The sequence below is a fragment of the Staurois parvus genome, unplaced genomic scaffold (genome assembly GCF_062004578.1).
Source record: "Staurois parvus isolate SC_StPar_1 unplaced genomic scaffold, SC_StPar_1.0 ptg000542l, whole genome shotgun sequence".
NCBI lineage: Eukaryota > Metazoa > Chordata > Amphibia > Anura > Ranidae > Staurois > Staurois parvus.
The window spans coordinates 365,550-388,990 of NW_028318338.1; the positions used below are offsets into that span (position 1 = coordinate 365,550).

Genomic DNA, 23,441 nt, shown 5'->3' on the forward strand with positions numbered 1-23,441 from the left:
CCGCTAAAACAGTTTTTAACATTCAGAATGTGTTTAAAGTATCTAAAAACCCATTCACTAAACTCTCATATCAGGTTTAATGCTTTCAGTATTTTTAAAGGATAAGTTCACCTTTTAGACAAAAATAATAAATGCACTTTATTTGCAGGTAAAAAAATGTGCATTTTTAATTTTTGTCCAAAGGATGGAAAGCACTGCACCAGCGATCAGTAGATCGGTGATACCATGCAGGTCTCCTGCAGACCTGTCAGAATATCTGCTTCCCATACAGGATTGAATGAGCAAGCAGATATTCAGACAGGAAGCTTCAATGAATTACCACAGCGTTCCACAGCACCATGGTAGTTCATTGAAACTACAAGCTGACAGCCGCTAAAGCTCTCGGAACTTGCAGTTCATTCCTTCATGGAAGTCCTTGAACGAATGATGCGGCCATGTGAGCGGAGCCTCGCACAGCCACGCAGTTTTCAAATTTGACAGATAGTACGGGGAGACTTCTCCCCACACTATCTGCCGGAGGGAGGGGGGGGGCGGCGGGCAGCGGCTGCGCCTATGGAAACAAGTTACATGTTCCACCCAAAAAACAGATGGAACATGTAACATGTTCCCAAACGTGAACTTTTCCTTTGAATCTGTACATTGCATTACAATAATTACTGGTAATGCAGAGCATTTAGAATTATCCCCTCCCCTCTATCTGATTGCTAGTTTGAAAAAAAAGGAAAAATAAAAACAAAAAATCTTTCTAGACTTCACTTTTCACTAGCCTGAAGCCGTGATCATCCAGTGCAGGGTTCTTCTCCTATTTATTTCCTGGAGGGGTCCTTCTTCCATTGGCCTGCCAGTGGAGGGGTGCTCGATGGATCCAGAAGACTCGACCAGGAGGAGTGAAGGGGACATGATGCTGCAGGTTAGTGTGCAGCAATGGACTAGCAGTCCCAGCAGACTGAAACAGTATCAGTGAGTGACCCAGATGGGGGAACTCAGATGAATGGTTTGTTGTAAGAGCTTTTTAGGTGTAGTGCAATAAAAAAAATCTTGCTTGCTGCATCTTTGATGTACTTTCATGAAAACACACAATATATAGCTCTCAATGGTAATGCAACTAAAATGTACAGTACATTCATAAAATATTCAGACCCCCTTCACGTTTTGTCATGTTGCAGCCTGATACTATAGTTGTTTATATTAATTTTTCTTCTCATCAGTCTACACTCAGTACCCCATTAATGACAAAGTAAAAACAGAATTTTAGAAAGCTTTGCAAATTTAAGAATAAAAAGATAACCTGAAATGTCACATTGGCATAAGTTTTCAGAACCTTTCAACATTTAGAAATTTAGCTCAGGTGCCCCCCATTTCTCTCTAATGTTGCCAAGAGATTTCTACACCTGTGATAAAGTGATTGGACATGATTTTGAAAGGCACGCAACTCTCACAGCTGACAGTGTATATTGTATCAGTGCAAAAGCTATGAGATCAAAAACTGCCTGCAGAGCTCAGAGACAGGATTATTGCAAAGCACAGATCTGGGGAAGGCTACAAAATGTTTCTGCTGCACTGAAGGTTCCCATGAACACAGTGGCCTTCACAATTCTAAAATGGAAGAAGTTTGGCACAACCAGGACTCTTCCAAGAGCTGGTCACCCAGCCAAACTGAGAAATTGGGGGAGAAGGGCCTTTGTAAGAGAGATGACCAATAATCTGATGGTCACTCTGACTGAGATCTAGAGATCCTGTGTACAGATGGGAAAAAGTTCCAGAAGAACAAACTTCACTGCAGCCTTCTCCCGACCTGGGCTTTATGACAGAGCTGCTAGACGGAAGCCTCTCCTCAGTGAAAAATGCATAAAAGCCCTCTAGAAGTTTGCAAAAAAAAAAAAGCACCTGAAAGACTTTCAGACTGTGAGGAACAAGATTTTCTGGTCTGATGAAACCAAGAACCACGACCCATCTTCAGTGTTCTGGGTGAGGGAAGAAGGTTCTTATTCAAGATTTTACAATACATGGCCCCGTCCATTGGCCCCTCAATGCGGCAAAGTCATACTGTAGCAGAGAAACAGTCCCAAAGCTTAATGTTTCCACCTCTGTGCTTGAGTGTAGGAATGGTGTTCTTAGGGTCATAGTCTGCAATTTTTCTTCCTCCAAATACTGCAAGTCAAGTTAATGTAGATGTAGAATTATGCAGATGTTCATTGGCAAACTTCAGACGGGCCTGTACATGTGCTTTCTTGAGGAAGGGGACCTTGCAGGCGCTTCAGGATTTTAATCCATGGCGGCGTTGCCAATGGTGGTTAGTTTGGTGACTGTGGTCTTGTAGCCCATTCCAGCATGGTGTAGGTCCACAATCTTGTCCCTGACTTCCTTTGACATCTCTTTGGTCTTGCCCATGGTGGAGAGGTTTGAATGGAAGAAAGATTCTGTGGACAGGTGTCTTTTACACACATAACGAGTTGTTATTAAGAGCACCTTCTTAAATTGACAGGACTAATCTGTGTACCACATAGCTCGCCTGTGGGAGCCAAAATTAATGTTGGTTGGTAGGGGATCAAATACTTATTTTACTAACTGAACTGTAACTCAATTTATAATATCTGTATCATGTGTTTGTTCTGGTTTTCGGTTGATATCCTGTGTCTATCATTTAAAATACATCTATGATACAAAATTATAGACCCTTCATTTCTTTGTAAGTGGGCAAACTTACAAAATCTGCAGGGGATCAAAGAATTATTTTCTCCACTGTAAGTATGGGTTTTAACCGGGACTTTTAATTTTACAGGTATAAAAAGGGGATGCTACCGTGGCGGTACTACATGCAGTAGTAAGTGGCATGTGTGTCCTATTACTGATAGGCGGCGCACATGTTGCGGGCCAGTCCAGAGACCGTTAATCAAGATGGCAGGCAATAGTGTTAATGCATGTATGGAACAGCTTGTGGTGAAGACTTCAAGTACAATATGGTGATGAGACACTCAGCCACAGCAAGACAGTTGAATGGTGTAAATGTTTCAAAGATGGCCATGCGTCCATCAGTTACGATCCCGGCTGTGGTGTTTTGCCAGCCCACAGCAGTCACTCCTGTGAACATCTAGTGTGTGGAACGTCTGATCCTGGATAACCGACGCATAAACGGTTGTGAAATTGCACAACAGACTAATCTTTCTGTGGGAATGGTGAACACAATCATTCATGAACATCTGCATTTTCGAAAAGTTAGAGTACGTAGAGTACCAAGACTATTACGGTCATGTTTTGAGTGATGTGCATACATGTCTGCAGGACGGCCTGGTTTGATCACTAAGGGTGTCCTGTTTCTTCAGGACAATGCACAAGTTCATACTGCTCACCGCACTACGTGCATATTACAGCAACCCAGCTGGGAAGTATTGCCACATCCCCTTTACAGTCCAGACCTCACTCCAAGTGATTTCCACCTGTTTGGACCCCTAAAAGAGTTCCTCGAAGGTCAGCATTTCCGCACTAATGAGGAAGTGAAGCAGGCTGTCCTAGGATGGTTCAGGCATATTGACAAATATTTCTATGCCAAAGCTTTCCAGGCATTAGTTAAATGCTGAGATAAGGGTATAAACGTAGCAGAGGAGTATGTTGAAAAATAAATGCAGTTTCCACTTCTTGAAATTTGTTCTTTTATTATACAAACTCAAAAATTCGGGTTGACTTGAACACCCCGTGTAATACCAGTTTTTCAGCTCAATTATTTGAGAAATATTTAGAGATTACTTAGCATATACACAAACTGGCTTAATTGAATAAAGCAGTATAAGGCACACTGATTTCTGACTGGCTGTCCTGTTAGTTTGTTTAACATACCATCAGTATTCCTTGCCCTGCTTTATAAATAAGCAATTAGACTACTGTGCACATGCTACCTTTTCAGTGCAGCAGCTTTGTAAACTAAAAACCACCTACTACAGACTATGATGAAAAAATACATAAGCAAAAGCTTTATTCAGTGAAAAACGCATGTCAAAACAACCATTAGATCCTGAAATATTAAATGCTTGCATTCTAAAAACTGGGCCTGCCCGATACCCTCCGACATCATACACCTCCTTATAACTCACCAATAACCGCCAATTACATTTAAAAAAAAAGGGGGGGGGTTCAAATTGCATTTAAATTGCACATGTGTCCAGGCTATGGACATTTAAATGTTTAGATATTTGTAATAAGCAGCAGAATAGCTTCAAAACAAATCCCAACTGATCTCTCGTGTTGCTTTTAATGTGAAGTTATTTTGTCATTGAGGGCACACACATCAAATTACAAATACAAACAGATCACAACACCAGGAATTGTTCATCCAGGGAATATCCGATTGCCTCCTGGGGGGATCAGGAAGGAATTTCCCCCGCTCACTTCCCTGCTGAAGCAAACTGCAGCATGCTTCATAGGGGTTTATTTGCCTTTCTCTGGATCAACTGTGGTTAAATGATTGTGTATATGGAGGTTTTCTATTTGTTTTTGTTGGGCCTGTGTCTTTTTTCAACCTATGAACTATAAAAAAAAATCTTAAAGTGGAACTTCACCCAAAAAGGGAAGTTCTGCTCTTCCTCCCCCTCAACATTTGGGACATTTTTTGCTTTGTGTTTTCAGGGGGAGCAGGTATGTGATTTTATTGGTACCCAATCCTCCAGTTCAGTTCAGATCTCCATGGCGATCTGAGAGAAAGTTTCCTCTCCACCTCTTTCCCCCACAGCCTTCTGGGACATGTCACAAGCTGCATGACCAATCACATAGTGCATTCGCAGTGGGCACCCGGCTGTAAAGCTGCAAACACTCACAGCCAACTACCCGCAGTTAATGTGCCAGTGCCAGGGACCGAAGCCCGCTGAAGAAACCAGCCGGGTGACGACATTGCTGGATCCTGGGGCAGGTGGGTGTCCCCATATAATTCACCAGACATCCCAATCCAGCAAAGAGACAGCCCGATATAGCAAAGAGATAGCCCCACATAGCAAAGAAACAGCTCAATCCAGCAAAGAGATATTCCCCATATATTCAGCAAAGAGACATCCCAATCCAGCAGACATTCCAATCCAGGAAATAATAATATATGTAAATTATAAATAATTAAATATATTTATTTCTGCCACCAGTCCTCTATAAGACTGACTGATCCATAAGAAAGTCTGCACACCATCTCTTCAAGTACTCCATAACAGCCTTCACAAATATCTGGTATTTTCAGGTTTAGGGAGGAGGCTTTAAAGAGGCCCTGTCCTGGTCTTTATGTGTGCTCCTTATTGGTTTATGAATTTTCTTTTTCCCAAAAAATCAAGAACACATGCAATTACCCGGGGGAAGCAAAATTTGTTTCAGAAGACTACTGGAACAAAATGGCTGTGTGCTAAGTGCTGGCTGGGAAACAGCAAACCAAGATGGGAGGGTTAAAAAAACACCGACAAGTTGCTGTGCTATAAACAATCTTCCTTTCCTGCAGCCTCAAAACTAAAAGTAAGCAAAGGAAAATTTTAAAGTTTTTGGAATTTTGTTGTAACCACTTGTCTGGCAGTAACCCATTATTAGTGCCAGCAGATAAATAAAACCTCATATGTCCACCCTTTACTACATTCAACCTACAAAAAAGAAGACCGTCTCAAAAGCGAATTCTCACTTAAAAAATAAAAATAAATAAATCTTTCAATTTCACTGCAACAGTATCTGAACAATACATCCTACACAGTATCATATAACTGTCTGCTAAGGCAGAAGTTTTCTGCTAAAATCATTGAAAAGACACTTCTTAAAGCTATAAACTTTTCAAGAGATTAGGAACAAAGGCCTGAAACAAAATTAACATTCCAAGGTAAAAATATTCAAGTCAAACACTTTCACAGACAGACATAGAACAATTTCAAGAATCCTTCTTTAAAAATGTACATCATTTGTATTCAAAAATCCCACAGTGAATACATTATTGCACCACATGAGCATTTGACTTTTAAAGGCCTTGAGCCTATAAACTCAGATAAATATTTTAAACACATGCCAGTTAGCCTCAGATATTTGGAAAAAGAACCGTTACCTTAAAAAAGCAGTGGTAGTTAGCTATACAGCCAATACCCAAACAATCTACAAAGATCCTTATATACAACACCAGGTATTTTACAGACTGCATGTGTCTCAAATATTGAAGCTCCCCTAAAATATGCTGCTTCAGTCATGCCCCTCATTTTTTATTGTTGCTAAATTACAGGAATATATAAAAGCCAAAAGAAAAAGTGTTTATGAAACTAGAAAAGCTACAATTTCTGGGGAAATTGTGTGAAGTGTTCTTGCTCCACCAGTAGTCTACAACTGGAGTGGGTGGAGTAACTGGGTGGAGTGGCTTGTCACTCTGCTGCCTGCTCACACACCTGGGTTCCTATGGCAACTCACTCTACAGCAAGGGCAGAGAAGAGCGGTTAAAAACAAACTGCTCCAACTTGCTCACTTCACTGGCAGTTGCCATCTTCAAACGGTTGTAGTTTAAAAATTATAAATCTCTTTATATTGTGAGAATCACAAGACCCAGACCTACATTTTGATGCATAGTATGTCTCTGAAATATTAAAAATGAAGGCACAGTCGCAGTTTAGAAATTGCCCTTCAAATTTGAGGTGGCTAGAGTGGAGTTTCAATGAATGTCAATGGGCAGTGTGAGTTGCAAACAAATGGTCATATCGTGAAAACTATCAGGACTATGGCTTTGCCGTGAACATTTTTAGTGGCAGCAGGGATAGCTGAATGTTTTGATATAAGATTTGTGTAGGTGGGCTTGAAAATGATTTTTCAGCTTTTGAACATTCCACCATTCATTCCTATGGGACGAATTTCACCACAAAAACGCCGATATTTCGTGAACCATTCGGCGAAACGTTCCACAAAGTAATAGCACACCAATCGGGCACAATCCGCACGTTTCGGTATATTACTGTCTATGTAGTGTAAAAACTGTGGGAGGAGTTAGGGTGGTAAATTTGGCTATAATAATAAGAATATATATGTGAGATAACAGTAAGTGGTCTTGACATGCAAGAACACTTAATTATAAAAGTACTTCAGCCAGTAGTATCAGAATATAACCCTATAGCTGACCTCAATTTATTTACGCCAACCCTTCATATTCTCATATTCTAATGCTGTTACAATATTTTAGATGTTGGCTATTCAGGTTTATACTTTTGGTGTAAGGAAAGTATCAGGCTGATCCCTAACTTTCTGGATTAAGTTAGCTTTAGTGATGAGGTTAAGGAAAAGGCTTAGGGTCAAAGGATTAGGGTCAAAGGATCAAAGGCCAGCAGTGGTCTCTCTGAAGAGGTCCGACACACCCCCTGCTGAACCAGACCTAAAACTCTGCAATTAGCAAAGAGCATACATCCTGTTGACTGGACAGCTGCGCGGCAACTCAGTAAGGGGTGTGTCAGGCCTTTGCAGAGAGACCACTGCTTCAGCACAGGTTGCAAGTGTCCTACTCTGCAATCTGCTGTCACTCTCTTTTCTTTCATCCTTTGCTTTGATACACCTGTGATATATTTACAGTGGGGAAAATAATAATTTGATCCCCTGCAGATTTTGCAAGTTTGCTCACCTACAAAGAAATGAAGGTTCTATCATTTTTATCATAGGTGTATTTTAAATAAGAGACAGAATATCAACAAAAATCCAGAAAAAACACATGATACAAATGTCATAAATTGAGTTGCAGTTCAGTGACTAAAACAAGAATTTGAACCCCACGCAAAACATGACTTAGTACTTGGTGGAGAAATCCTTGTTGGCAAGCACAGAGGTAAGAAGTTTCTTGTAGCCGTTTACCAAGTTTGCACACATCTCAGGAGGGATTTTGTTCCACTCTTCTTTACTGATCTTCTCTAAATCCTTAAGGTTTTCTTGCCTGTCGCTTGGCAACTCGAAGGGCTGACCATACATATCACATATATCATAAATATCAGATATGTTGGATCCTGTAACATTAAATTCCCAAAGGAGAGAAAACTAAAGCAGCAGATCCAACCACAGGGAAAAGACTAAGCCATATCCAAAAATAGGAGCTCAAAGGTACACAGGACTAATTCCAAAAAAATCAGTTATAAAAGAACCAAATCCTAGTGAGACTCTGGTCAACAAAGGACATATGGATGGCACCAATCTCATATGACCACTGTAGCAACACTAAACGACAAACTCTAATGTGCCAGCTATCAGGTTCAAATTGTGCTCATTGCAGTACGTAGAATGCACAAAAAGCATATAATTGAACAAAACTGTATGCAGACTTGAGTGCAAGCCGAAAGAGACTAACCACAGCAGAACATTGCATGCATACATACATTGACTAGGTCTGGGTTACGATGGGAATAAAACACCCTGTACAAAATACAAAGTACATAAGAAAAGTCTGCGGCAGAAGAATACGTCCAGCGACTTTCCTTATGAATGAGACAAGGCCCAGTGCCTTGAAACATACATCATCATTTGAGGACCCGTGTCCCCCCCTCCACTGTGCAGCAATACCAGACTAAACCCAATAAATTTATGTTATGGCGGCACCGCTGATAGGCCAAACTACTGTACACCTACAGTCATTGAAAGAACTAAGCAGCAAGGTGCCAGCCTAAATGTGAACATAACTGTACTTCAGGTAATGTTAGGTGATACCAAAATTCCTCTGGAATAGTACTCTAAATGCACCTTATATGTGGGGCGGGGGGAGGGTATAGTCCTCCTCTGGCCGGACTGTTAGCCACCGCTGTCTGCACTGCTCCCCCAGAGCTCACTGGAGCACTGGGCTGTGGATGGGGGGGAGAGCGGCTGGCTCAGGCTCTCAGAGGATCGCTGAGAAGCTGAGCCAGGTGCCGGTCCACGCTCCTGGGTGGATCCCGACCATATAGTTTTTACCTTTCCCCTGAAGCAGCTGAGTGATGTCAGCCGACAGCGGACTTTAGCCCGCTGACAGCTGAAAATGGGTCACGGGAGTGCAGAATGAACTGTGTTGAGAGAAAAACAATTCCCTCTGAGTGGTCAATGTACATTGCAGGGATTTTATCAAACTTCGTTGCATAGTCCTAATTGTTTCTTCTCTGAAGAAAAAGCTTTTTGTTGTCTGCAGAGTGAATCCAAATGGGAGTTTTTTTTCATTATCAATCAGCTAACGCACTTGCAGTGTTCTACTAAGGAACATGCAGGGTCTGATTCTCTTTTGAAGTAATTAACCCTTTCACAAAATCATACCAAAAATTGAATTTTTGTTACAGAGGATGCTCAAAATCTGACTTGTATTTTAATCAGTAAGCCAATCACACAAGCAGGAAATTACATTTCTAGGGGTGTTTCATACACACCTCCAGATTGCCACGTTTCATTGAATTTTACAGAAAATTACAGTGCTGCAGATTGAAAAGCAAAGCTGATTTTCATAACATTCAATTACAATAAGGCTTGTGCAGCAATTGTATATGCAATATTATTTGTGCTATTTTTTCCCACAAAAGTGGAGTTACCCTTTAAGCTTTACACGTTGGGCATAGGCTAAAGTGTTCATGTTAGGAGGTAAATTAAAGCTACTGTTAAAGGAGGAAAAGGGTACCCTTTGTTAGATTTTGTTATATGTTGAACACATTAAGGGGATCCCCCTTCACTTTCCTCCTCAAAGACTTAGTCACTAGCATAATTAGTAACTAAGAGGGACACAAAATAAGTAATAATGCTTTTTAATGTGGTAAGGTGGAAGAAGACTAGAACCTCTCAACTGTTTTTCTGTTGTCTGGATCGTCACTAGAGACTTAGCAAAATATATATGTTGCACTGTCAAAAAGTGCATAAACCAAATAAATATGTGCATATATTAATTACTTAAATCATGAATAACAATAATTTGATAAATATGTGAATAAATGATTACATAAATAAGTAAAAAGTCCCAAAGGACTCAAGAGTGCTCTGTTTGTGTACCTAGAAATGTCCATGAATATCTTGTGCCTCCACTCTTTACCACTGGGCACTCCACTAAGAGGGATATTTCTAACAGAAACTTAGACACATCACAAACCACACCAAGCGCCCCAGCAGGCCTGATGACTTCACCGCTGAAACTCCAGCTGAACTAGTTTTGTCCGAACAGACGTCAGCAGGGAAGTTGTTGGGCAGAGTTTCGGCAGTGATGTCATCACGCCTGGCGGGGTACTCAATGCTGTTTATGTGATATACCTTAACACGTCTCCTAAATGTGAGTAGATATCTTGTTTTTTAATAAACATATTTTTTACTGCTATATGATAAGACATCCCCTTTCTTTTGCCTGTGATTACCTGCATTCAACCTTTTTGGAAGCTTTATAATTCCTCTTGTGGTGCAAGCTGACATCCTGAGGATAGCTGAATGGTGGGGTTTGTAGCCATCTGATAGGCTGGTTTATTCCTGACTGAAGTGGTGGCCCATCCATCCAGTGAGGGTTCTCTCCCTTAAGTGCAGTTAGACCTTCTGTATAGGGATCTAAGTTTCTATTAAAAGGCTTTAATATCCCTCCGGGTGGAGTGCACAGTGGTGAAGAGTGGAGGCACAGGATATTCATGGCCATTTCTAGGCTCACAAACAGAGCACCTTATCATGACTATTTATTCACTTTTTTCATAAACTCCTTTGTCTTTTGGGATGTTTTACTTGCTTATTTATTCATTTGTTTATTCACATATTGATCAATTTATTTTTATTCATGATTTAAGTAATCAATATATGCACATCTTTATTTGGTTTAGGCACTGACAGCACAACACATATATATTTTGCTAGATCATTTCTGTATTGGTATGTGTAGATACAGTGAATGCTACTGTCTCCTATTTGGTGATTGTTTTGATTTTGTTAAATCTTAGATTGTTTAAGTGACACTTCAGCACGGGATTTTTTTTGATATTTTAGTTTTACTCTCTCTAGAGACTTGTCGTAAAATTATGAACTAGTGACAACAAAAAGTTAGAGATAGTCTCCCCAACAGTGCTACAGCCAGCAATAACCTGTAACAAGCAATAAATGTAACAAGAAAATGATTGAACAACATGGAAAATACTATCTGATTGCTAATGTTCCCCTTCAAATGATCTGACCCTGAACTAGTAATGTAATGTATGCTAAGATTGGAACCTTTTTTCATATTTAACAACCAGCCCACAGCAACACTTGCTAGTTTATGTTTCGAGTGAAGATTTGTATACGCAAATGTGAATTTGCCATTCTGCATCTCTGGTTTCAGCCGAAGGCTCCTCAGTGGTTTAAACTTGAAGAAAGACTAATAGTGCTTCAAGGACCTTTGGTCAGGTGCATTTATCATTATGTTATAGCTGGAGACTATGCAAACACTTGGCATATGCTGTACAACATGTGATTTTTAACTTTTCAGAGAAAAAGACACCTCCCCTGCTGGTTAGAAAGGCCAGATAATTTAATTACTCTGACCGTATGTCATAACCAGAATCCGCATGAAAAAACCTCCATAAACATCTGGTACAATGCAGTTTGAAAACCGCTAGTCCACTCTGTACCAGAGATCAGAGGTTTGTTGTAAAACAGAGCATATATCAAAAGGTCTATGGTGGTGCAAAGGTACCAGTGTCTGAGTCTTGGGGGCCTAAATTGCAACACCAGACTGGGCACAAAGCTTAACTTCAATTCTCTCTCCCCAACATTTAAAAGGGTGGACTGATGATGTACCGCAATGGGGATGGTCATTGGTGCCCTGAACTCACAGAAAATTGTGAATGACACCATTTGTTATTCAACCCGAATATAAAACAACAGCAGCGGGGATCTTCAGGGAATAGACCCATAGAGCGCAGTAAGTTTTTTAGTTTTCTTTTTTTGTTTCAATCATCACTGCACATTTTTTTAATGTTGCGTTCTAAAGTACTCATATCAGAGTTTCCCCACAACAGCCAGGGAAGGCCATTAAAGAAAACCTTTTTTGAAAAAACCATGGAAACTTCAATTCCAACTTCTCATTCTACAAATGCTAGTTTCCTTGCTTTCATGTAGGGCAACATTTGCTTCAAAACTTTAACCACTTGCCCTCCTGAGGATTTACCCCCATTCCTGACCAGGCCATTTTTTGCATTGCAGCGCTGCGTTACTTTAACTGACAATTGATTGGTCATTCAACGCTGCACCCAAATTAAATTTACATCCTTTTTTTCCCACGGATTGAGCTTTCTTTTAGTGGTATTTGATCGCCTGTGCGTTTTCTTTTTACGGGACTGCGGCCGGCATTCTGACACTGGGGAGAACTGACTTGGTGTCACTGACATCCCCAGTAACACCAATACACTGATCAGTGCTTAAAAAAAAAAAAAAAAAAAAAGCACCAACACTGTACTAACGGAACTGGGCAGGAAGGGGTTAACATGAGTGGCGATCAAAGGGTTAATTGTGTGCAGGGAATGTTTTACATAGGGGATGTGTGTGTGGGCTTCACTGAAAGTACACTGCTCTGGATGGCTGTGCTGCCACACAGCCATCCAGAACAGTGTGCCCAAGCTGACAGGGAGGAGGACTGTTAGTAAAAAAAAAAAAGCAGTCCTCCTCCCCGTCGGAGATGCTTGTAATCACCGGCCGGGACCCAGTGATAGCGGTGATTGTAGGGTGCGCGCCCCCTAGCTGGAAACACAAAATCATGTACAGTATATGCATGATTTTGCGCACCTCTGCCACCCTGTAGCAGTATATCTGCTATAGGGTGGTCGAGAAGTGGTTAAAGATGTATGCTTGTTCCAGGCCAGTGACTCAAACCTTACTCAACTCAGTTTGTCAGTGTATTAGCCAGACAACTAGCATCTTTGGAAAAGGATTGGCAGGATTGAGAAGTTCCCATGTCTCTCTAAGGAAAGGTTCGCTTTTATGAAAAAAAAGAGCAATACTGCATGGTAGTAAAAAAAAAAAAAAAAAGGAAAGTGCAGTAGCTGAAATGCTATTAATATAATTCTGAATGTTATAATCCATAAAAATTATATCATCACATTCATATCTCTAGTTTATTGCCTTTGAGAATCATTGCATTGCAAAATTTACCTTTTTTATCATGGGGAAACACAAGAAAATATGTTTTTTTTATTGATTCCTGTGGCCCCACTGGGAAAATTTCTGCTCAATCACCAGGACAGGAAGCAATAGAAAATAGTTTTTTTTCTTAGCAGGAAGCTTTTGTATTACTGTCTGTGCCTCCTTTGTTGAGATTTCTCACTTACTTCCAGTGTTGCTACTGTAAAAGAAAAAGTTCCTCCCAACTGGCACATTTTGTATAAAATATCATGCAAAACCAAAACAAATTTATGTGTTTTTTGGACCATTGTACTGCTTTTATTCTTTTAATATAGCAATCCTGTTTGGTAAAAAAAAATAATAAAAAGCGAATGAGTTTGGACTGAAGATGGAGTAGAACTACAGAACCAGGTCTGGTCATGGACCTCTATCCGTAGCTCTATTTAAACTGTTTGTGTTTACTCCAGATTGGTGCTATATGCACTTACCAGCCACTTTATTAGGAACACCTTGCTAGTACTGGGTTGGACCCCCTTTTACCTTAAGAACTGCCTTAATTCTTCATGGCATAGATTCAACGATGTGTTGGAAACATTCCTCAGACTTTGGTCCATATTGAGTTACTGTTGCCTATCCCCTTTTAAATGCAGAATTTTCAGGTTTGATTGGTATGTACTTTTAGAGTAACCGTAGACTTTATGTGAAAGCTACAAACTATGTTTTTTTTTTAAGTTTAAAAATGTCAGGCTTTATAACAAGGGCAAAATATGTTAATCAAATATTTTAAAACAGGTTTTGGCTGTGTTTTGAATAAGTCTAAAATACAGTATATACTCACCAGCCACTTTATTAGGTATACTTTGCAAGTACCAAATTGGACCCCCTTTTGCCTTCAGAACTGCCTTTATTATCCACGGCATACAGTGCCTTATAAAAGTATTCATACCCTCCTAGATTGTAAGCTCGAAAGAGCAGGGCCCTCAATCCCCTCATGTTTTGCATTGTGTTGGTATTGTTCTGTCACATGTTCTGTCCCCCTTTGTAATGTACAGCGCTGAGCAAACTTTTGGCGCTTTATAAATACTGTATAATAATAGAAATAATAATACCCTTTGAAAATTTCCACATTTTGTCATGTTACAAGCAAAAACGTAAATGTATGTTATTGGGATTTTATGTGATAGACCAACACAATGTGGCACATAATTGTGAAGTGGAAGGAAAATGAGAAATGGTTTTCAAATTTTTTTCACAAATAAATATCTGAAAAGTGTGCCGTTCATTTGTATTCAGCCCCTTTTACTCTGATACCCCTAGCTAAAATCTAGTGGAACCAATTGCCTTCAGAAGTCACCTAATTATTAAATAGAGTCCATCTGTGTGTAATTTAATCTCAGTATAAATACAGCTGTTCTGTGAAGCCCTCAGAGGTTTGTTAGAGAACATTAGTGAACAAACAGCATCATGAAGGCCAAGGAAAACACCAGACAGGTCAGGGATAAAGTTGTGGAGAAGGTTAAAGCAGGTTAGGTTATAACAAATATCCCAAGCTTTGAACATCTCACAGAGCACTGTTCAATCCATCATCTGAAAATAGAAATTTTGAAAACCATTTTCCTTCCACATAAAATCCCAATAAAACATATTTACGTTTTTGGTTGTATAATGACAAAGATAGAAAATTTCAAGGCGTATGAATACTTTTTCAAGGCACTGTAGTTTCAACAAGATGTTGAAAACATTCCTCAGAGATTTTGGTCCATATTGACATGAGTTACTGTTGCCTATCATCTCGAACCAGTCTGCCCATTATCCTCTGACATCAACAAGGCATTTTCGTCCACAAAACTGCCGCTCAATGGATACTTTCTCTTTTTCGGACCTTTCTCTGTAAACCCTAAAGATGGTTGTGCGGAAAAATCCAAGTAGGTCAGCAGTTTTTGAAATACTCAGACCAGCCCGTCTGACACCAACAACTATATCATGTTCAAAATCATTTAAATACCCTTTCTTCCCCATTCTGATGCTCGGTTTGAACTTCAGCAAGTTGTCTTCACCTTGTCTAGATGCATAAATGCATTGAGTTGCTGCCATGTGATTGGCTGATTAGCAATTTGTGTTACCAAGCAATTGAACAGGTGTACCTAATAAAGTGGCCGAAGAGTGTATATCCATTCACATACAATATGTACACATAAGCATTTGTCATCTTTATGAAGGGACTAACCAGCCATTAATCACTTTGCTCTAGTCAGCCAGCTTGTACATGCATTGCAATATACCAAGAAGCCCTATTCTTAATTGCAAAGTTTAAATTAAAGTGTGAATATCACTGTGCGTCTGTTACCTAGCTCAGACAGTTTCACAAAAAAAGACTGTTTATGCAGAAAAGTTATAATTAACAAAATGAAACCACATGTACAAATTTTGTATTCCTGAGGATTAACACCATCATTCTGAATCTACCCATTCAAGGAACTGGCTCACATTTGCTAGATTAATATACAATCGCTATGATAGTATACATTTTGCCTGAGGTTTAAAGCTAATGGTAGAGGTTACGCTGAGGTTAATGGTTAAGCTTAGGGCTTAGGTTCAGGGATTAGTATGAGGTTAAGGGTTAAGTTTAGGAGTTATATTGAGCTCAAGTGTCAGAAAATCACTATTATTTTTTATTGGGATTTTTTTTTGGGTGCTTTAACACCAGATAAATATTATTTGTAGCAAAAACAAACGTGCAAGTTTTTTACACCAAAAACAGTCAAAACAATTTTAGAAACAGATAAAAAAAAACATAATGCAATACATAAACAAGTGTTTTTAAAACCTAAATGCTGATCTCCAGGTTTCCTGTGACTTTAAATAGTTTGTTTGGACCAAGCTGAGGCAGAGAGGAGGGCTGATGATGCCACACTCTCCAACTCAGCCAATCAGAGGAAGCTCTGTATTCAATTCTTAGAATACAAAGCTGCCTATGAATGGCTGAGCACAGCTCAGGCTGACCCTGCTTTGTTCTGGGTGTGAGACGAGAAGTATGTCTCCCAGACTGAATCCAGCACTGTGTACTGTGTGTAGCTGAAGCTACATGCAGTTTATACAGCGCTTAGAGACACTGCAACAGTTAGTGAAGGAAATTATTTGTTTGGACCTATTTGGCCCAAACAAACTATTTCAAGTGATGGAAACGTGGAGATCTGCTTTAAATGTAGCTTGAACTTAAAGTGGGCCTTCCAGCCCATCGCAGAGAAGCATTCTTACAGGATTTTGTCCTCCTTGAAGGCATTGATGACGCAAGCTAAAGCATGGGAACTTGGAGAAGAGTTTTTGTGCATAAAAATGTTGCTTTTACAGATTTTTTTTCAAGGTAGTTTTATTGGGGTGGTGGGTGGCTGACAGTAAAATGAACCTTCTATTTTCATGGAGGCCAACTAAAAAAAAAATATCCCCAGGTGGCTTTAAAATATAAGAAAAGCACTGCAATACTCACCGTATCTCCAGCACCATCCCCCACAGTCTCAATGCTCTGTAATCCAGCACTGGTCTTCTTCTGAGTTGAATGACAGCCAGAGTCTATCCACTCACTTCCTGTGAGAGCAAGTGTCAGGGGCATGCCCCTTGGGGATGCATGATAAAGCCCCCTAGGCTTAAAAGGAGAATGCTGCAGATAATGCCTCTACATCAGTATGTGGTGTAATATTCTGCAACATTAAGGACACTGCTGAAGACAGAAGAAGCAGAGGATCCTGTGTGACACATGACTAGACTAAAGACCTGTCAAAAAGGTATGCTTTTTTTTTTTTGTTACTGGGGGGGGGGGGAAGGGAGGTTGTGGGTGGTATCAGGATGGAATTAGGCTTTTAAAGCTTCTGCATAAGGAAAATTCTATAGTGTTTACTAACACCAGCTTTTCTGAAATTAGTAGTGTATACCTTGAACAAACACAAGGTTGTTTCTTCAGATCAGCTAGCACAACTGATCAGAGCGAAGCTGTAAAAATACATTACCGGACACATAAACTTACCCCTGCCTTCCCAGCACTTCTATACGAGGGACCTCTGGACCATACGTCTCTATATGAATGGGATGATAACGATACAAAGATTCTTCCAGCTTTGGAATTGGAACAGATGCAATATGCTGACCCTGTAATGAAAACCATGTTAAATAACTCTAGTCGTGTTAAAAAAAAAAAGCAGCATATAATTTCAATACTTGTAGATTGTAAGCTCTAACGAGCAGGGCCCTCTGCTTCCTCCTGCATTCAATTGTATTGTAACTGTACTGTTTGCCCTCACGTTGTAAAGCACTGTGCAAACTGTTGGCGCTATATAAATCCTGTATAATAATATTAAACTTCAGGCACCGTTTATCAAGTCTTGTATTTCTCAAGAAAAAGAAATTACTTTTTTAAATATTGCTCCTGTAAATATCTGAATCTAGATTAGCTTCCTTCACAGCAGGACCCTGTTTGAAAAAGGGAAAGGAAGCAGTGAGAACACTTCAGGTTCTATTAATTTGCTCAGTCCTGTCAGTCTAATAATTCAATGAAACTACCAGTACGGTGTCCCTTGCTTATTGTCCAGTTAGCAAAATGGTAGTTGTGTCGGCCATGTTTAACTGCAGTAAAGAAGAATGAGGCCACTTTTATTTTTATGTTCTCTGGCAGTGCTGCCTGGATTGAAAGACTGGCCAAACGGAACCAGAAATATTTCTCAAGACAAGGCAACTTTGAAATGGTGATCTTTAGAAATCAATAGCTAATTAACATTTTACATTTTCTTTTCCATATAATAGTAATACCTAGTAACAAACACTCCACTGCTTTGTGGTACCTAAAAGCGCAATTGATTCAAGAACAGCAATGGAGATCGAAACAATTAATGGCTTAACATGTAACTGAAGGCCAAGGGTACAATAACAGTCCTTGCCCTGCTTTAACTTTGCCGTGTCTCAATGATGACAGCTCAGTGTCCTCCCTCACGTTTTTACTGCCACCAACGCTTTCTGTTCTGAAGCACTGTTCATTTCTAGAGCCCTCCTTGTTCAGCCGTAGGATGGCCAGTGATGATGCAACTCATGCGTGATTGAGTTTTACTATCCCAGCACTAGGCTACACTTTTTAGCACCTTGAATATGATGAAATCATACACTGTACTGCACAAGAAAAACAGCTAAGAGAAATGGAAACATTTTATTAACAGAAGGAGGTAAACACAAAGTCTCTATTAAAAACTCTGTCTACTAGCAAAATTTGGAGTTCAGTTTCACTTTCACTATTTGAGGACACTAGGAATGCTATCCATGTCCAAACAACAAAGTACTCAGGGCCTATATACAGTCAGTGAAGTATTTAGGTTTTGTGCTGCCCTAGGCAACACAAAAATTGGACGCCGCCGCCCCCCCCCCCCTGCAAAGAGAGTCTGACACTGACCTACACCCCCATAGAGAGAGCCTTCTACTAACACACATCTCCCCCCTTCCCTGTGAGAGAGAGAAAGACACTCACCTTCACAGCTCCGGACATCCCTGGGCACAAGTCAGGCTCTGCATACACCATGAAGCAGCCCGTAGCCTCTTTGGGATCTCACCTGGTCCCCGTGCCACATGTGTCCCTTCTTCAGTTCCTTTTTCCAGGGGGGCTGTGCTGTCCCCCTGAAAAATGCCGCCCTAGGCAAATGCCTTGTTTGCCTTGAGGTAAATACGCTCCTGTATACAGTAGTACAACTCTGTCCTTCTTCACCACTTCTGCTCCCTGCTTGCACTTGCCCACAATTCCTGACTGTCAAAATGATAGCCAGGAGTTGCTGTGTAAGTTCAGCAACTGTTGAGGCTACTGCTGTCAAAAATGGACTGTAACAGGGTGTTTTTAATCACTGTTCAGATAAGTGTAACATTGTTACTTTGGCATTTTTTATGTTGCAATCGTCTGCAGATCAAAGGTTTGATCTGCATATTAAGTTGGTTAAAGCAACCCGACAAGCATAAAAATATATACAGTAATACCTTGGATTATGAATTTAATTCGTTCTGCAGGACTTTTCGTATAGCGAAAAATTTGCAACCCGAAATGCCATTTCCCAAAGGAATGCACTGAAAACCAATTAATCCGTCAGAAAAAAGTAAACGCTACAAAAATACCGCAAGTTATTTTATCAAGTCATGCGGTATTTTAATAGTGACAACCATGGTCCCCACTGACAGCTGAATGTATAAGAATTCCCGACAATTAAAAAAATTATTTAAAACACGGTGTGGGGTCCCCCCTCCCATCTATACCAAGCCCATCAAGTGTGGTATGGATTTTGAGGGGAACACCCACGCCAAAATTTAAAAATAAATGGCATGGGGGTCCCCCCCCAAAATCCATGCCAGACCCTTATCCAGGCAGACCCTTAATCATACCAGGCCACATGCCCTCAACAAGGGGGGGTGCTTTGGGGCAGGGGGGCTCCCCCCCAAAGCACCTTGTCCCCATGCTGATGGGGACAAGGGCCTCTACCCCACAATCCTGGCTGGTGGTAGTGGGGGTCTGCGGGCAGGGGGCTTATCGGAATCTGAAAGCCCCCTTTAACAAGGGGGCCCCCAGATCCCGGCCCCCCCTCCTATGTGAATGAGTATGGGGTACATGGTCCCGATATTCATTCACAAAAAACAAAAAGAGTAGTGTGAAAAAAGAAAGGACACGGTCTTTGACAAGTCCTCTATTAAAAGAAAAAACTAAAAGAATCCCACGGAGTAGATCCAAATGGCAGCCACCATCGGGAACTGAACCTTTTTTTTTTTTTTTTTATTTTGGGTCTGCAAAGGACATCGTGATAGACGTTGGATCTACTGCATGGGGACAAGGTGCTTTGGGGGGAAGCCCCCCTGCCCCAAAGCACCACCCCATGTTGAGGGCATGAGGTTAATGGGGGGCGCTCACTTGTCCCCCCCCTTTCCTGACCTGCTGGGCTGCCCACTCGGATAAGGGTCTGGTATGGATTTTGGGGGGGACCCCCGTCAATTTTTTTTTACATTTTGGCTTGGGAGTTCCCCTCAAAATCCATACCAGACCTGAAGAGCTTGGTATGGATGGGAGGGGGGACCCCACGCGTTTTGTTTTATTTATTATGATGCTGGTTTTTAAATGTAATTACCGTTTTTTTTTTCTTCACTATAGCTCAGAAATTTAGCTGTCACTTTCCCCACAGCTAAAAGAAAGTTTCCTTTTAGTTTATTTCCCCAAGTTAAAAGAAACAATATTTCCTTTTAGTTTCTTAAAAGAAACAAAGTTTCCTTTAACTCCGGTGAAAGTGACAGCTAATCCTGTGAGCTGTAGTGAAGAATAAGAAAAGCCGGCAATTTAAAAATCAGCACCGACATACACTTTGTCTTGCGAAAAAAATTTGTGAACAGAGGCATTATTTTCAATGGATTTTCATTCATAAACTGAAAATTACGTTAACCGAGGCATTCATAAACCGAGGTACCACTGTATACAGCGGGTTAATTAAGTATTGAACACGTCACCATTTTTCTCAGTAAATATATTTCTAAAGGTGTGATTGACATGAAATGTTCACCACATGTCAGTAACAAGCCATGCAATCCACACATACTGTACAAAGAAATCAAAACAAAGAAGTATGTATATATATATATATATATTTTTTTTTTTAATCTTGTTCCTATTAAACACTATGCTAATCTTAATTTACCTTTATCAACCACACATAAAACTTTCTTCCCAATTTAAGGATTAGTTCACACCACAAAAACGTCCTCCCGATGCATTCCAGATACATTTCTTCATGCGCATTTTTGATGCGTTTCCGGATGCATTCCAGGTGCTTTTTTTTTCTTAGTTTCCTGTTTTTTTTTTCACTGCACTGTGGTCTAGTGCATTTTTAACCCCTTGGCGTCGGCGCCTCCCGGCCCTTTAAGGGTTTCAGAAGCCGGGAGGTGGGGCAGGATTTTAGGGTCATGTGACTGACGTGATTCACTGTCATGGCGGTCACATGATCGGAAAAGGTCCCGATCGAAAGAGATCGAGACCTTTCCGTGAGTACCGGACATGTGTGCTGGGAATGCATAGGGCGCGTGCTCTCAGCACATATGTTTTTCTTAATTGCACGTAAATGTGCAGCCACTTGGTATCAAGCGTCAGACGCGAGGAGGCAGCACGTTTGCGTGCGGCCGGCGCAAAGAGGTTGATGCATTTTACCACGTTCCAGTACAATTCTGTGCAGGAAAAATGCAGCATGTTCTACTTGTTTTCTGGAGCTGGAGTGCACTGGAACTGCCAGCACTGATGTGAGCTACGCCATTGAAAACCATGTAACCTACTTTCTATGCGTTTTGGATACATAAAAAAAAGCACTGGAATGCATGCGGTGTGAACTAGCCCTAACTACTATTTTCCTGCTGATTTCTTTTCTATTTTTCTAACCATTAATAATTCAACTATTTAAAATTGTTCTTCTCTATTTGTTTTGTTAGTTAATTACTGTAGTGTGAAATTGAAAATAGCCCTCATTTCCTTTGTAAATAATGCTTTGTACTGAAATCAGAATCTTAGTGTCATTTTAAACAGGAAATATTATCTACAGTAACATCAATAACATTTTCTAAACTTACACTGCTGAAATGAGAAAAAAATCTTGACAGAAGATCAGAAAGAACATAGTTCCCAAATTTAATTTGATCATTTGAAGAATGCAGAGGTGTTTGATTTTTTGTTTTTCACACTCCATTCTGGGAATTAAATTGTCACACCTCATAATTGTTGGATAAACAGGCCCATAGCATAAAAGTAAAAAATTTCTCTGGTCAATAGGGGAAGCATAGGTGTGAGAGCTGAAGTTGTGAAGTTATTTTTTTCCTGGTTCAGCGTGGATACCTTAACCGCTTCCGAGCTGCCCTATAGCAGAAATACTGCTACAGGGTGGCACGGGTGCGCAAAATCCCGTACACATACGTGATTTGCGCTCCCGCGGTTTTCGCGGATGGGGGGGGCGTGCACGCCCCCGCCGGCCTGCAAGTACCGTGATTTGGTCCCCGAGAGATCGATCAATCATCTGATTTAGGCCAGTGATGGTCGGCCTAAGTTGGATGATCGATTCCTGTCCTATCAGGGATGCTCCTGTACCTGTGTTTACAGTTACACAGGTAAAGGAAATGATGACACATTCTCTCTTTGGACACATTCCGTCCCAGAGAGAGAAGAATCAACACACAGTGAGTACAAGCTGCACACTTTTACAGATAGAACACTTTAAGACACAATTAACCCCTTGATCGCCTTGATTTTTTTGGGGCAGTTTTTCACGGAAAAGCTGTATGTATTGATTGTGGATCAAAGCAATTGATATGCATAACAATTTTTCACCACCAACCCAAATTCAAACATTGCCAGACCATTCGAAAGGAAACCCATTACGGTTTCCGAATTGTAATTTTTTGGGGCCTAACCCTCAACATGGACATTGCTAAAAAAAAATTAACTGTAGTTGTATTGGTCCACAGACCCGATTCATCATATGCCCGTGTTCTCTGCTGCCATGGCCAGACATAGATATGAGAGTATAATGCGTTTTATGCATTTCAACGACAACACACTCGTTGTCCTCGGGGTGACCCTGAATTTGACCGGCTCCACAAACTGTGGCCCCTTGTAAATCACCTTAACCAAAAAATTTGCAGAGGTCTATACTCCCCAGCAAAACATCTGCGTTGATGAGTCCCTCACTAATTTTTCTGGCCGCCTTGCATTCAAACAATTTCTCCCCAGCAAGCGTGTCAGATATGGGGTCAAGATGTACAAGACCTGTGAGAGGACAACAAGCTGTACATATAAGTTTCGGATTTACGAGGGAAAAGATAATCACGTGGAGAACCCCGCAGATGCCCAGACTAAATGGGGAGCAGTGGCAAGATAGTTTGGGACTTGGTGTCATCCTTTTTCCATATGGGGTACCACTTATACGTGGACAATTTTTATTCAAGCGTATCACTATTTAGACATTTGTACAATCTTGGAATTGGCGCATGTGACACTGTGCGACCTAATTGCCGGGGCTTCCCCCAACAGCTTGTAAATACCCATTTTAGAAAGGGGGAAAAAGCCTGCTTGAGAAATGAGGAATTGCTCGCAGTGAAGTGGAAGGACAAGCGGAAAGTTTTCGTCCTGTCTTCCATTCACCCAGACATGACCATCCAAATTGCCACGGCAGCTGGTGTTGTTGAGAAGCCCCTCTGTATCCACGACTATAACTTTAACATGGGAGGGGAGGACTTCAATGACCAGATAAAGAAGCCGTACTTAGTTTCCCGAAAAGCCAGATGCTGGTACAAAAAAGTGTCTGTTTATGTATTTCAATTAGCTCTATATACTGCTTTTGTGCTTTTCAAAGCAACTGGACGTAGTG

The 23,441-nt window shown here is 40.7% G+C and overlaps 1 protein-coding gene across 2 annotated transcripts in view; it reads right to left on the reverse strand.

The window, feature by feature from the left end:
- The window catches only part of MNAT1 (MNAT1 component of CDK activating kinase), a 258,814-nt gene that overhangs the window by 62,207 nt on the left and 173,166 nt on the right, over positions 1-23,441 (reverse strand). For both annotated transcript variants that reach the window (XM_089690768.1, XM_089690767.1), the window contains one exon: positions 17,057-17,178. In XM_089690768.1, coding sequence (XP_089546894.1) covers positions 17,057-17,178 — 122 coding nt within the window. The remainder of the gene's footprint in view (positions 1-17,056; positions 17,179-23,441) is intronic.